This window comes from Neoarius graeffei, chromosome 24, assembly GCF_027579695.1.
Source record: "Neoarius graeffei isolate fNeoGra1 chromosome 24, fNeoGra1.pri, whole genome shotgun sequence".
Taxonomy (NCBI): Eukaryota; Metazoa; Chordata; class Actinopteri; order Siluriformes; family Ariidae; genus Neoarius; species Neoarius graeffei.
Window position 1 is genome coordinate 16,332,271 of NC_083592.1, and position 17,029 is coordinate 16,349,299.

The 17,029-nt window shown below is 42.1% G+C and overlaps 1 protein-coding gene across 2 annotated transcripts in view; it reads right to left on the reverse strand.

The window, feature by feature from the left end:
* Nucleotides 1-7,327: 7,327 nt before the first annotated feature.
* sra1 (steroid receptor RNA activator 1) overlaps nucleotides 7,328-17,029 on the reverse strand; it is a 30,443-nt gene continuing 20,741 nt past the window's right edge. For both annotated transcript variants that reach the window (XM_060906794.1, XM_060906795.1), the window contains exon 5: nucleotides 7,328-10,074. In XM_060906794.1, the coding sequence (XP_060762777.1) occupies nucleotides 9,884-10,074 (191 nt within the window). In that variant the 3' untranslated portion in view covers nucleotides 7,328-9,883. The remainder of the gene's footprint in view (nucleotides 10,075-17,029) is intronic.

Below are 17,029 nucleotides of genomic sequence, written 5' to 3' on the forward strand. Positions count from 1 at the left end.
CTCCCGATTGGCTGCTGGAAAGCCGAACCCTGATCCTGCACTTCTGATTGGATGTCTGTTTTGAGCGAGGAACGTGATTGGCTTTTCTCTTCACGCCACAAGGACGTGATCACTTTTAGTGTAACCTACCGTAAAATGTGCCAGATAAACAAAAAGTGGTCTGTTTTCTTGTCCACGAAGAGGACAGCAGGATTGAAAAGTGTTTAAATTGGGTTAAAGGTTATGTTAGTGTGTGAAGAAGACACTTCACAAGTTGTGTGAAGTGCACAACTTCAAAGCAAAATCCACTGCACAGATAGAAATTAAATGAATGAATGTGTACAAATAACTACAAGTAAATAAATGAAGAAATTGTATCTCTCCTCAAGCCATTCAGCCCAAACTCACTAAGCCAGTGGTTTTCAAAGTGGGGGCCGCCAGGGGGCGCTAGGGGGGCCTCAGAAAGTTGGAGGGACGATAAAAAAAATTGCGAAAAAATATACTTTTTAAAAATAATTATTATTAAATATATTGTAATTAGTTTTTAATCATTATTATAAAATATAATTAAAAATAATAATACATCATATCGAAACGTTGCTTGCCATGCTCATCTCTCCGATTGCCTGTGACGTTGCGGTTTGCGCCATTTATCAAGCTGCTTTGCTCCTCAAGCTAGCGTATTGCTAGCGCAAAATGGACAGGTTTTTGAAGAAGAGACCGAAGGAACAAACCAACAGTCTTGCTGTGGAGGACACTGCTGCGAAAAAAACTAAGAAGTCCTGGCCAACTAAAATCCGAAAATATGAGGCAGCATACATTAAGTATGGCTTTACAGCCATACAGAAAAATGGCCATGATTGCCCGAAATGTGTCCTCTGTCTGGAGACCCTGTCAAACGAGTGCTTAAAACCTTCGAAACTTCAGCGTCACTTGGTACAAAAACATCCGACAGATGCCAAAAAAACAGTAGATTTCTTCAGACGCAAAGAAGAGCATTTGGTCAGGCAATCTGCTGCATTCACCCAGCAAGCTACTGTCCCCGAGCGGGCCCTGAAGGCATCATTTTTAGCCTCGTACCACATTGCTCATGCTAAAAAACCTCACTCAATTGGAGAAGATTTGATTTTACCAGCCACCAAAGACATTGTCCGAGAATTGCTTGGTGAGGATGCTGTCCCACTCTCTGATAACACCGTGAGCCGACGGATTGGTGACATGGCTCAAGACGCATCTGCTCAGCTGTTGGAGCAGGTGAGAGCCAGCGAATACTTCGCATTTCAGCTGGATGAGAGCACAGATTTATCCAATGAGGCCCAACTGCTTGTGTACATCAGATTTATTTCACAGGAAAGATTTGTGGAGGAAATACTATTTTGTAAAGCACTTGAAAGAAGAACTACTGGGAAAGACATTTTTCAAGTTTTGGACGATTACATCGAGTCTAACGGATTGGACTGGACCCGTTGTGTGGGGGTGTGTTCGGACGGAGCCGCGGCAATGACCGGGAAGATCAGTGGAGTGACCGCTCTCATTAAGCAGAAGGCCCCGCATGTAGTGGCCACACACTGCATGCTCCATCGCGAGGCACTGGTTGCAAAAAGGATGGATAACGAGTTGAATCAGGTACTACAGGAGGTTATACAGTTTATTGTTCAGTGCGAAAATATTTGTGTTGAAAACATGTTAGTTAATAATATTCTTATGCTAAACAAATGTAACAATTATTGAATAAAAGTAAGCGAAAACATTCTAAAAGTTGATGTTGCTTTACATATTTTGTAGCATTGTCTGTGGGTTTGCAAAGGGGGTCCCCGGCCAGAAGCTAATGCTGTTTGGGGGGCCTTGGCATGGAAAAGTTTGGGAACCCCTGCACTAAGCTGTTCCATCTGCTGTAGGTACAGGAGCCATGCATTGCAATACTACAAATATTATACGAAGTAAATATAAGGGAACATAACCCAGTTAATGAGTAACCGTTGAAATATCAAAGAACAAGAGGCCCATCACCATTTCACTAACAACTATACACAAACATAATGCTTTTATTTCAAATTAGAGATAAGGTAATGACATTTACAATCCTAATTGTGGCAGCGGGGGCGTGGCCGAGTGGCAGTTCGTGAATGGAGGGCAGAATCGGGGAAGGGGAGTGGCCAAATCGCTTCACCTGTTGTCAATTAATGTGTGTCTGTGTGTCTCTAGCAGTGACGGCGCTCCACAAAAGGAGTAAGAGAGCAAAGGCGGAGACTTGGGACCAGAACACGACGCTGTGTGTGTGTCTCTGTCTGTGCGTGTGACTGTCCCAGTTGGGAAAGTATTGTGCTGAAAAGCCAAAATAAAAAAAATCTGAACGCTCACAACAGCCTGCCGTACTTCTGTGCTCCACCCACATCCGGGCAGCTTCTACAGTGGTGCCGAAACCCAGGAGTGCAGAAGGGAGCCCTCATGGAGTCCTCGCCCTTCAAAGATCTCATCCATGCCCTTGCCACGGCCCAGCAGAACCAGCATCCAGGGGCGTCACTAGGTCTTTTTTACTGGGGCACGTGCCCCAGTAAGAAAACGTTGAAAGATTTTCGTAACAAACTAGTTTCTTTGGTAGATCATTTATCTACTGTAAGTTGTAGGACAGAGTGTGTTTCAAACTTCTATCGCCTCTTCTTTCTAACTAATTTTCTGATTGGTCTGAGAGATTCTCACTGTAAACATAGTGTGCGTGCGGCATGCCATGAGTCCATTTAGCCTACTGGAGAGATGAGTCTACTCTTTGGATGAGTCAAAGAACGGGCTCTAGATGAGTTAAGGTAGCGCGAAGTTTTTGCAGCAAAACTAAGCAAACCATATTCTAACAAACCCATTAAACTACATCGAATTAAACGATATTAAATTACTTTTCCAGATGGATATCAGACAATTCTTCTCACGAAACAGAGACAGGGGCAGGGAAACAGTGACAGATGAGGAGGAGGGTGAGAGAGGTAAGATTAAGGTTGTAGGCTATGTGCTAGTCAGTCATAACTAACCAGCTAAGTTCATGAATCGTGAGAGTTGAGGTGACACATTTAGCATCAGCATGCGTTAAAAGCCCAAATGCCAACAATAAATTTTTTGGGGACTGGGATGTGTTTTCCGTCTCGTTAACCTATTCCTCGCATAACTTCATCCACGAGAGCATGAGAATTATTCACTTTGCACAGGTTGGGGACAGGAACGTTAAGGTGCATTTTGTGTGTGTGTCGGGGGGGCAGTGCCCCAGTAAAGCTTAATTCCTAGTGACGCCCTTGCCAGCATCAAGCGCTGATTGCCCTCCAAAAGGAGCAGGAACAACACTTCGAAGCCTTGATGCGGGCCCAACAAGAAGACCGCCAGGCGTTCCAGCACCTACTTGCGTCGGCGGGACCCTCCCCACCTCATCCTAACCAGGATAGGTCTGCATGACGATCCAGAAGCCTTCCTCGCACTCTTTGAGCAAGCAGCCGAGGCATAGGGTTGGCCGGTCGAGCAGCATGCAGCGCACCTCCTTCCCCTGCTGACCGGTGAGGTGCAGCTCGCTGGGCTGCAGCTCCCTGCCAACAGCCGGCTCATATACGCGGACTTAAAGAGCCATTCTCCAGCGGGTCAGCTGCGCCCTGAAACAACAGCGTTAGTGCTTCCGCTCACTGCACTTGGAGGAGGTCGGCCGGCCATTCGCATTCGGCCAACAACTCTGGGATGCCTGCCGACGGTGGCTGAGGGCAGGCGACCATGACACCAAGGGAATTATTGACCTGGTGACACTGGAACAGTTCATCGCGCGACTTCGGGAAGGACCGGCGGAGTGGGTCCAGTGTCATCGCCCGGCGTCGCTGGATCAAGCCATCGAGCTGGCAGAGGACCACATGACGGCAGGAAGATATGCTTCTCCTTCTCTTCCTCTCTCTCTCTCTGCTTCCTGTCCTCACCCCGTTCCCCCACTGCGGAAGCGGGGGCTGGCTCCCCCCCAGCCAGCCTGATGCACCCGTGGTGTCCTCCCGTTTCTCCCTTCCTTGTCTGTGTCTTCTCCCCCCCAGGTGAGTGATGTCTGTAACACCAGTGCAGAGGGAGAGCCTGGGCCGGTGTGCTGGCGCTGCAGGGAGCTGGGACGTCTCCAAAATCAGTGCTCCACGATGGAGCTGGGTGTGGGGGTCCGGGTCTCCGACTCGCCAGAAACCGCCCTCGATCGGGCTGGAGCGTATCGTATACCAGTAAGTGTACAAGCGGATACGTATCAGGCCTTGGTGGATTCCGGCTGTAACCAGATCTCAATCCACCAAAGCCTGGTGCAAGGTGAGGCATGGGGGAGAGCACCAGTGGTGAAGGTATTGTGTGCGCACGGGGATGTTCACAACTACCCTTTAGTGTCGGTCCACATTTTATTCCAGGGAGAAAAGCATAGTGTAAAGGCAGCCGTTAATCCTCGTCTCACCTACTGGGTGATTTTGGGGATTGATGGGCTAGGATTTAAAGAGTTAATGGAACACAGTAAGAAATGGGTCCTGCAGTAATACGTCTCGGGAAGATCCCGGCCTAGCACTGGAAGGAGAAGCTGTCACAGAGCCGTCTACATCAGCACCGCGTCAGGGTGATGTGCAGAGCGAGGAGCACCCTGCCCCTCCTCCCTCCCTCGGGGATTCCCTTGAGGATTTCCCATTAGAGCAGTCACGAGATGAGACTCTGGGGCATGCATTTGACCAAGTGAGAGTAATCGATGGTCAAATTCTCCAGCCAAATGCGACGCTGGCCTTCCCCTACTTTGCTATTATTAAAGATAGGTTATACCGAATGACGCAGGACACTCAGACTGGCGAAAAGATAAGTTATTAATCCCAAAGAGCCACAGGGAACTCATATTCCATGCAGCTCACTTTAATCTCATAGCCAGATACTTAGGGCAGGATAAAACACTAGCCTGAATAATGGCCCGGTTCTATTGGCCAAGGATTCACGGGGATGTCAGTCAGTGGTGTGTGGCGTGCCGTGAATGCCAATTAGTAAATCCTGCGGCCACTCCAAAAGCACCTTTGTGCCCTCTCCCTTTGACTGAGACCTCATGTGAAAGAATCTGGATGGGTCTCATTGGGCCATTAGATCGGTCAGCATGGGGATATCACTTTATTTTAGTTCTGGTGGACTATGCAACGCGATATGCGGAAGCAGTGCCTCTCTGCAACATCTCAGCATGCAGTATTGTGGAAGCGCTCTTCCGTATTATCTCCTGGGTCAGGATTCTGAAAGAAATCCTGACAGACCAAGGCACTACATTTATGTCATGCATACTGCACGAACTGTATGGGTTATTGGGGATTAAATCTATCCGCACCAGTGCCCATCACCCACAAACGGATGGCTTAGTGGAGCGTTTTAATCAAACACTCAAACATAATTCGGAAGTTCGTAAGTGAGGATGCACGTAATTGGTATAAATGGCTTGAGCCCCTGTTATTTACAGTACGAGAGGTCCCGCAAGCCTCCACAGGTTTCTCACCATTCGAATTATTATATGGGCGTAAATCATGTGGTATTTTGGACGTGCTATGGGAAAATTGGGAGGAGGGACCTTCGCCTAGTAAGAATGACATTCAATACGTTTTTGATCTGCACGCAAAACTCTACACACTCACGCACTTAACCCAGGACAATTTGCAGCAGGCACAAGAACATCAAGTCCAACTGTATGACAGGGGCACGTGCCTTAGAGAGTTCACGCCGGGAGACAAAGTGCTCATATTATTGCCCACGTTGAGCTCCAAATTAATCGCTAAGTGGCAAGGGCCCTTCGAGGTCACACAGCGAGTCGGAGATGAGGTGAGGTGAACGGACAGGGGTGGGGCATTGCAAATTTACCACCTCAATCTGTTAAAATGCTGGAATGAAGAGGTCCCCGTGGCATTGGTGGCGGTAGTCCTGGAGAAGGTGGAGCTGGGGCTGGACGTACCAAAAAAAAAAAAAAAGACATCTCCAACCACTCCGGTCCCTTGTGGAGATCACCTCTCACCGGCCCAACTCACGGAGGTGGCCCAGGTGCAGAAGGAATTTTCCGATGTGTTTTCGCCCCTGCCCGGCCACACCCACCTCATAGAACACCACATTGAGATGCCCCCGGGGGTGGTGGTGCTCAGCCGCCCTTACCGCCTGCCCAAACACACAAAAAATCGTCCCAGCGCATGCTGTAAGTCACAGATTGACGAAGCCAACAGGACCACATCATCCGCAAAAAGCAGAGACGTGATCCTGATGCCACCAAACCGGACACCCTCTGCCCCTTGGCTGCGCCTAGAAATTCTGTCCATAAAAGTTATGAACAGAACCGGAGTGCTGTTGACCTCAACTGGGGACATCATTCAATGGTGTAAGGAATACTTTGAGGATCTCCTCAATCCCACCTTCATGTTGTCCGAGGAGGCCACAGAGTCTGAGAGTGCTTGGGAGGACTTGCCCATCACAGGAGCTGAGGTGGTTAAAAAGCTCCTTGGTGGCCAGGCTCCGGGGTGGATGAGATTTGTCCTGAGTTCCTGAAGGCACTGGATGTTGTTGGGCTGTCTTGGCTGACACACCTCTTCAACATTGCGTGGAGGTCAGGGACAGTGTCTCTGGATTGGCAGACTGGGGTGGTGGTCCCCCTTTTTAAAAATGGGGACCGGAGAGTGTGTTCCAACTATAGGGGGATCATACTTCTCAGCCTCCCTGGGAGAGCTGATGCTGGGGTGCTGAAGAGGAGAGTCCAGTCGATAGTCGAACCTCGGATTCAGGAGAAACAATGCGGTTTTCATCCTGGTCGTGGAACACTGGACCAGCTCTTTACCCTTGCAAGGGTACTGGAGGGTGCATGGGAGTTTGCCCAACCAGTCTACATGTGTTTTGTGGACCTGGAGAAGGCTTACAACCGTGTCCCTCATGGTGCCTTGTGGAGGGTGCTTCAGGAGTATGGGGTTCAGGTCCTTCTATGAGCGGAGCAGGAGTTTGGTTCGCATTGCCGGCAGTAAGTCGGAATTGTTCCCGGTGCATGTTGGACTCTGCCAGGGCTGTCCTTGGTCACCGGTTCTGTTCAACCCAAAAGTCATTAGTGTTTTTGGGGTTTTTTTGGTGGGGGGGGTGCTGTTCCAATGTTTTTGGAGGAAACTGTGCATTGTTTACCATATATGTTGATTTGGGGGTGTCTTAATGCAGAGGAGTTTGGCCGTGCGCAGGCCCATCAACTTAGAAAGTGAGAGATTCATAGCTATGTGTAAGCACATGTGATATCAATTTTCCTTCTGCAACCCTGATAGCTTTTACACACAAACTCAGAATTTGTTCTACACATACGTTGATAAATGAGAATCAGGGACTGTAGCTTTACAGTTATTTAATTATACATTACTTATCCAACAATTTGATGAAAGGATGGAAAACAGTAGAAACAAACAGTCATGCCACCCCAACACGGAGGTTGGGGACGATGTATAGTTGCATAGAAAAAATGAAAACTTATTGTTCTCATAATATGGTATTGCAATTTCATTCTCTAAGACTGTAGATCTGGAAAGTTGCCTTTACTGACACAAAACTACTAGTGCATCTCAAACAATATAATAATAAGTTTATTTTCCATCAGTTATTTAACAAACTGAAAATTTAACATCTTTAAGACTTATTACACTGAAACTAAAATGTTTTAAGTATTTTTCTATTTTGATAATTATGGCCCACAGCACAGAAAATAAATAAATAAAAATAAAACCCACACACACCTCAAAATATTAGAGCATTTCAAGCTTGAGTAAAACAGTAAATATCATGTATCTCTTGGTCTAGTTCAGTACATACAACCACAATCATGGGGGAAGACTGCTGATTTGACAGTTGTCCAGATGTTGTTCATCGACACCCTCCACAAGGAGGGTAGGCCACAGACGGTCACTGCTGAAAAGGCTGGCTGGAAAAAGTGCACAAGCAATGGAGATGATCACAGCCTTGACAGGATTGTCAAGAAAAGTCTATTCAACGGGGTTTTCTAGAAAATCTGAAGTAGCCGGCTTAAAAAAAAAGTAGTAGGTTGCTCTGGAATTTCCAGTGACGAAGCTGCTGTGGCATACCTAAGGTGTGCTAATGCTAGGGGGTTCTGGGGGCATGGTCCCCCCCAGAAAAGTTTGAAATTTACATGCCTTCTGGTGCATTCTCAGCTAACCATTTCCCTGTAAAATACTTACAAAATATGAGTGAAATTTCCCTCCAGATGTGTGTATGCTTTGCTTTTTCAGTTACCCTCTGTAGTATGCTGCCTGGCTCTGTAACATAACTACATGGTGTAACATAACTACCTACGCTACGGCGTGGTCACGTGGTCCTTCTCAGCCAATCAGAGCATGAGAATCGTTTAACAAATATGGCATTGTTTCCAGTCATGCGAGACCTGAATCGAAGACAATGTCACAGTGAACTTGTTGGATTTGCAGCAAATTATGGGCAGCGGAGATGTATTTAAACAAACAAACAAACCTACATATAAAATCGCTTGAACATTGAAAGGCAAGGCTCTCCCCAGGATTGAGTATTCAGTGCAGACTGTCTATGTAGGCACAGAACACCACCAGCCGCTAGCACTTGTGGACATATCAGATTCAAGAACTTGGGAGAGTTTCACAAGGAGTGAACTGAGGCTGGTGTCAGTGCATCAAGAGCCACCACGCACAAACATCTTCAGGAAAGGGGCTACAAATATCAACCCACTCCTGAACCAGAGACAACGTCAGAAGCATTGGGCTAAGGAGAGAAAGGACTGGACTATTGCTCAGTGGTCCAAAGTCCTCTTTTCAGATGAAAGTAAATTTTGCATTCCATTTGGAAATCAAGGTCCTAGAATCTGGAAGAAGAGGGGAAAGGCACAGAATCCAAGGTGTTTGCAGTCCAGCGTGACGTTTCTGCAGTCTGTGATAATTTGGGGTGCCATGTCATCTGCTGGTGTTGGTCCACTGTGTTTTATCAAGTCCAAAGTCAACGCAGCCAACTATCAGGAGATTTTAGAGCACTTTATGCTTCCATCTGCTGACAAGCTTTATGGAGATGCAGATTTCCTTTTCCAGCAGGACTTAGCACCTGCCCACAGTGCCAAAACTACTACCAAATGACATTACTGTGCTTGATTGGCCAGCCAACTTGCCTAACCGGAATCCCATAAAGAATCTATGGGATATTGTCAAGAGGAAGATGAGAAACACCCAACCCAAAAATACAGACAGGCTGAAGGCCACTATCAAAGCAACCTGGGCTTCAATAACACCACAGCAGTGCCGCAGACCGATTGCCTCCATGCCACACCACACTGATGCAGTAATTCATGGAGCCCCAACCAAGCATTTGAATGTATAAACAAACATACTTTTCAGAAATTTGACATTTCTGTATTGTAAATCCTTTTTTGATTGATTTTAAGAAATATTCAAATAATTCAAGATACTGGATTTCTGATTTTCGTGATGTATAAGCCATAATAATCATATTAAAACAAAAAAGACTTGAAATATTTCACTTGACACGTAATGTATAGAACACATGAATGTTTGCCTTTGTGAGTTAAATTATGAAAAAAAATTGATATATTCTAGTTGTTTGAGATGGACTAGTATATCCATAAATTCATAAAAGTCCATTAAAACCATAACATCTTTCACCGATATTAACCCTCGCTCAGTTCACATTCTACCCATATAATCAGTGATATAAAGAGTAATAAATTGCCAAAATATCATATACTATTATGATAGTATTAATAGCACTGCGGTATTGCAGCATTAACACAAAATCTCTCTCCCATAAGTCATAGCAGCTCAGGAAAAAGGGTTTAATGGAGTAGTGTCCTGTAATCAGTAAGGCTCAGAAGAAACGGAGGAAAGCCTAAAACACATCCTCATTGCAATGGATTAGCAGAGGCCTTGCTTGGAGTCATAACTTCTGTGTGGAGCAGATCTGGACTCAGGTTGCGAGTTTCTGCAATGAGACGCTTGACACCCACCATCCACTGACTCACTTCATTAACGTAGTCCACCATCAGAGCTCGGTGGATCTCATCTGCTTTGTCCCAATTCTTATCACTCAGCTCTTTAAAAAACAAAGTCAGACAAGTGTCATTTCGCAGAAAGCCGAACTTAAATCAAGGAACAGATTTGTTAATTAAGGCTTAGTTATATATAAAAAACCAACCAACCAACCAACCAACCAATCACATACATATATACACATATAAATAAATATATATACACACACACACTATATATATATATATATATATATATATATATATATATATACACACACATATCTATATACATACATACACATGCATACATACACATATACACACACACTATATATATATATATATATATATATATATATATATATATGTGTATGTGTGTGTATATATATATATATATATATATATATATATATATATATGTGTATGTGTATATATATATATATATATATATATATATATATATATATATATATATATATATATATATATATATATATATATGGGCGTTTCTTCAACTAGGGGCACTTTTACCATTGTGAAGTTGATGAAAAAAAAAAACTTTCAAAATTTACCTAATTCAGTATCATACATTTAAATAACATACCTAGTTTTAAGATATGTAAGAGTTCAAACTTAGATTACAAGACAAATTGTTATTTTTGACATTTTATCTGACCCGCAGTGAAGAAACGTCATTTCCACCACATCTTAATCTACAACTGTAAAGTAAAAGTAGAATAAATTACACCATTTAATAATTGTTTAGGATCATGTTTGTAAGTAACTTTACCCATTTGTCCATGATATAAAACAACCATGCATTTTTAAATGAAATAAATTAACTGTCCTATGGACCAAATGCTGTATTGAACACCTGTCACAGTGGGAAACTTAACGTTGGTTTGGGTAGGACCTTGTTAGAAAATAAATAGCATTATTTTTTATGTTAAATAACACAAGATCTCAGAAACTGTGCATATAGTTTTAATGTGTGATGAGAACTGTTTGAATATTTTCAAAAAATATGTGTGGTGATGGAAATGACATGTGGTGGTGGAAATGACCAGGTGTTGTGGAAATGACAATGAATTGACATAAAAGTATATTTATTAGAAAAATTATAAAACTCATTTCACAGTTCACAAAATAATTAAAACACACCCGTTTTTAGTTTAGTGCCAAGCCAATATCTGAATTTCATCAAACAGTTTGACTTGATGTCTCAAACATGAATGAGTACAGTTCATAGGCTGCAAATAACTCATTAAACCTATGGCTTAAGGCAGAAATATTAAAAAGTGGATTCTGAAAATTTCTAATTGGTCTCTTAAATGAACACTCTGTACTTGAAACTGTAACTAACTCCTGAAATTGTATGATTTGTATCATGGAACATCATGGAACTGCCTACTAATAGAAAGATGACCTAACAGAGGGTCTTAAAAACAGGGTATCAACGCCCACAATGCTGAACCTGAAGGGGGCTTAGATGGGTGTAACAGTCTAGGCCTATAAGTGTGTGTGTGAGAGTGTATGAGAGAGAGAGAGAGTGAGAGAGAGTGAGCGTATGAGAGAGAGTGTATGAGAGAGAGTGTGTATGAGAGAGTGAGTGTACTGTATGAAAGAGAGAGTGACTGAGTGTATGAGAGAGAGAGAGTATATGAGAGAGTATACTGTCTTTTCCACCACAGAGAGCAGTGTGGTGGAAATGACATTTCTACACTTTTTTGTGAAAAAATGGAAGATGGCTTCACTGATTAGCTTTGAATTAATACTTAGCATTTCATGTATGCAAGATACTCTTATTTAACTTAAAATTTTCATCTCTTTAAAAACACCCATGACAGTACAGCATGTTTGGAAATGACGTACAACAAATGTATTTACTGATCAAGCAATATTTACCTTGATTTTTCTTCAGTAGTTTTTAATGAAAATTTAAATGCCCTCCATGTTCGACATGTGCTCTGATGTCAGTGTAGATTTCCATGGTAACCACACAAACAATCTTTCTCACAAACTTTTTAAAAGGACATTACAGTGTTGTGGTGGAAATGATGCCAATACTGTGCGACAGGTATATTTTGTATAAAAAAATATATTAATGATGGACTCAAATGAAATATTATATGACACTGTATTTATGTGACTATTATTTAATACAGGTACATTAATAATTACCAGCTAAGTCATATTCTTAAACTTTATTTTCAGTCTTTTAGTTTAAAAGTCTGGGTGTGCGACAAGGAGAAAACAGTGATTTTGACACCTTCCAGGAGGTTGAAAAGTATGAAAAAATCATAATAGAAAGCTAGTAAATTTTTTTTTAAGTGGGTTTCATTGGTAGTGTGACAAAGAAAGTGGAATTTGTCCAAAATTGTAAGTATTTTTTAAATATGACCAAATAACATAAAAGTACCCGTAGTCTAAGAATCACCCATATATATATATATATATATATATATATATATATATATATATATATATATATACACACACACACACACACACACACACACACACACATACATACACACACATTTTATATATATATAAAATGTTAAATAAATAAATCTTCAGAAGCAAAAAGTACAATGACTGAATTTTTTTTCCAGGAACATCATTTTAAAGCAAAATTAACTGTCCAGTTTATTACAGGGCATACAAAGTCACCTAAATAACCACTTATGGTTTGAGTGATTTTTATAAAAATCGTGTAAAAATGTGTGTGAAAATGATAGGTAGTCATGGTGCACCCAACCCCTAATGTCATGGATCATGCACTACTTAAAATAATCTGAGGAGCATTAGCAGTATTTAAGATTGTCTAATTAATAAATATCAAACGGACAAAGCTAAAATAAAATGTTTATACCACAGCACTGTTGAATTCTTATGATTATTTGATGGTGTTGATTAGTTTTCTATAACAGCAGCTGTAAAAGTAGTTCCAGCTGCAAGATGAAATCATGTTTATATTGACACACATTCAAATTACAGTTGTGGTCAGAAGTTTAAATACACTCATCATGGGCATGAACAGGCATGCAAACTGGTCAGGGGTGAAAAAGGTGAGAAGGATGCACGGGGACACGGCACGCGCGCAAAAGTACATTTCGTAGTCTACGTTACAAAAAAAATTGCAGCCAGTGACATCTTGAATTTAATACAGTACAAAATAACTTTCCATAAACATGTCTTAATAAGTTACTGTTGAGTGGCCGGTAAATTGTACCATTTATTTGTCAGTGGCCGGTAAAGTTTGATATTTTGTGAAGTTAATTTTCACCCCTGTGTACAACACAGTGGGCTATTTACAAAAAGGTATATATTACTGCCTGTGCTATCTAACAGACATACCCCAGAGGACACACCTGGCCAATCCCTGTCTGTCAATTTTCTTAAAGACATCACCTATGTGAAATCAGGGGCGGATCTAGAAAAATATTTATGGGGTGGCAAGAGGGGGGCAGGAATTTTTGAGGGGTGGCAACGTATTACAGACATGTATATATACTGAATTTAATCACAGTTTGACGACAAATAGTATGTACACACTACAAAAGGGCACAGACTGCCATTTACAAACTCATACAGATAAACTTAATCTCATGCCTTTATTGTTCACGAAGAACACACATTCTCAGATGAGGTCTATACCGTTTCTGGACAGTTTTATACTGTATATGCAAAAGAACAGACACTAAAAAACAACAATAACAACACTGCTTCAAGTTCAGCATGATTTAAACCATTTACACCAGTGTCACATTTTATAGTTTTTTTCCCTCACGCTTTGTAAAGGCTCAGCAGTGAGCAGAACATGAACTTGTCATGCCTACAACAGCTGAATGCGGCGATTTCCATGTTGCTCAGCAAAACGCTTCACAAATTTATCAAGATCTAATGCTTTTGTGCGCTTTGATTCAATGCTGAGTACAGCCAAACTTGATAGTCTCTTTTCTGTCATAGTCGACCGCAAATAAGTCTTTATGAGCCTGAGAGATGAAAAACTTCGTTCACAGGATGCACTGCTCACAGGCAAGACAACCGCTATTTTACACAACCTGAACAACTCAAAAAAAAACAACATCATCATCTTGGTATGGGTCCAAAAACAGTGAACTCCATGAGAGTGGTAGGACTCTCCTGTTCCCCCTTTTTTCTGTCTAGTACTCTCCTCGTCTGATGTAACTCATGTTTAAGATCCTCAATATTTGAATCATAAGCTTCAGCCAATAGCAATGTTTTCCTTGACAGACGGTGAATCAATATTAACTTTTGTGGCCGACTTTACACAAAACTAATGTCAGACCTAGCTAACATTAGGCCAAAAAAAAAAAAAAAAAGTGTGTTTCAGGTAACATGAAATACTAAAATAAGGTCGGTAGGTAGGAAATTTTTTTTTCTTAATTTTTTTATTTTGTTCGAAAAAATTAACACAAGTAAACATCTTACAAAATAGTATTTTGGCACAGAATCCTTTATACCACACATCATAATAAAATAAGTGTTTTAAATCTTTAAACGAATAAAAAAAATATCACAAGAGTTCGAGTTATGATCTGCGGAAGCGTATTGCTGCCACACTCAAAAAAAATAAATTGGCTTAGACTCAAGTAATTACGTGAAAAGATATTGTTAACAGAGTTATCACGTTTTTACAATATATTTATCATGTAATAACATAACACGTAATTTCATGATATTTTCATGTGATAATGTGAAAACACCTTATCAAGAAATAACGTGAAAATATGGTTTAACGTCCTAGGCTAGGCTACTTCCATTAAAAGCAGACGGCCTCGCCCAGCCTACTGTAGAACTTGGGTCGAGCAAAAACACGGAGCAAAAACATGGCTGAATCCTGAATGACTCCTATTTGTATAAATAGGGGACTACATAGGCGGCAAAATGTAGTGTTTTTCCCTGCCATGGAAGTGCACTTGTATACTGAAGAGGAAGCAATTTGCATTACAGCCAGGAGGGCTGATAGAAGTGGCAAAACATTTTACTTTTTATCGTTTCTTTCACAACTTGAATGCGTTGAAACAAAAAAATTATGACAAACTAACGCTGCTTACACTAAAATATCGAGGGAAATTTGTAATAAAAACTTTACGGTCGGCAATTTCGACGCGGAAATTCTCGATCGGTCGGGTTACCGGAAACACACTTTTTTTTTTTTGCCTTACATGTATAGTTAGCTAAATAACCTTCTCCAACCTGATTTTTATCCTCTCAAAATCAGCATCGCAACTATACTAGCATTGTTCATTCATTATAATTTCATTTTTTGATAGATAGTTAATCAGCTTTTACCCCTTTCCTCCCGTGTCTCCTTTCCTCACGACTCCTGGCTCCCTCGCTTCGCGCCTCTCAATTTTCCAAAACAACCAATCTCTGGCGTTATCTCGTGCTGCATTCGCCGCAGTCGGACATTGGAAATTCGCGCACGTAAATGTCAAATTGGCCGTAATTTTTCTTTGAATTCGTCGCTGCCAACTGGGGTAGCAGCAGGGGTGGCAAGGCTTTCTTTTAGAGTGGCATATGCCACCCCGGTAGATCCGCCCATGGTTATTCACCCCCGAGCGCGCCGGAAACTGTTCCATTGGTATTCAGATTCAGTCGCGAGATGAGGTTGCCAGATCTCTCTATAAAAAGGTGACTTTGCGGTCTGAATCTGTGGAATATTCGTAAGCGAGGACTGGCAACCAGCAGTGGGTTGTGCACCAGCTGATCAGAACTCCAATGGAAAAGAAGCGTGTTAGTAACTGTTTATCTTGATTGGCTGTAACCTTGTAAGTGAAATGTTTGGCAACAATAGCGTTGTAGCCTGCCTACACCCCCCCCCCCCCAAAAAAAAACTCTTCGGATCTACACGATTCACACAAGTGACCTATTTTGGGACCAAAACGGCGAATTTCGCCGAAAGGTGAGGAGTTTGCATGTGTGATGAATGTCATGGAAATTTTGGGCTGTTAAGGATTTCCTTGAACTGTTGTTTTTCCAGGGTGGAACGATTGTACAGTATACATCTTTAATGACTTCAAAAAACAAGAATTGAGTGCACAAGTTTGAGTTTACTTTGGATTTTCTCTAATCCACACAGGGTCAAAATTATACATACAGCTTCAAATGTATACATACACCCCCACTAATATTTGGTTAAATGTCCCTTAGCAAGTTGCACTTTGACCAGATGCTTTGGGTAGCCATGAACAAGCTTCTGGCACAATTCTGGCTGGATATTTAACCACTCTTCTTTCTGAATTGGTAGAGTTCATTTAAATTGGTTGGCTTCCTGGCATGGACCTGGCTTTTAAGAGTAGTCCACAAATTTTCAATAGGGTTGAGGTTGGGGCTTTGGGAAGACCATTCCAGAAGCTTAATGTTAGCCTGCTTTATCCATTCCAAAACCAGTTTTTGATGTGTGTTTGGGATCATTGTCCTGTTGGAACACCCAATTGTGTCCAAGTTTCAGCCGTCGAGCTGTTGATTTGAGGTGAAGTTGAAGAATTTGAAGGTAGTCCTTCATTATTCCATCCACTTTGTGCAATGCACCAGTACCACTGGCAGCAAAACAGCCCCAGAGCATGATGCTGTTACCACCACCATGCTTGACAACTGGTACAGTGTTCTTAGGCTACGTTTACATTAGACCGTATCTGTCTCGTTTTCTTCGCGGATGCACTGTCCGTTTACATTAAACCGCCTGGAAACGCTGGGAAACGGGAATCCGCCAGCGTCCACGTATTCAATCCAGATCGTGTCAGCTCCGGTGCTGTGTAAATATTCAGAATACGCGGATACGCTGTGCTGAGCTCTAGCTGGCGTCTCATTGGACAACGTCACTGTGACATCCACCTTCCTGATTCGCTGGCGTTGGTCATGTGACACGACTGCTGAAAAACGGCGCGGACTTACGCCTTGTATCACCTTTCATTAAAGAGTATAAAAGTATGAAAATACTGCAAATACTGATGCAAATACTGCCCATTGTGTAGTTATGATTGT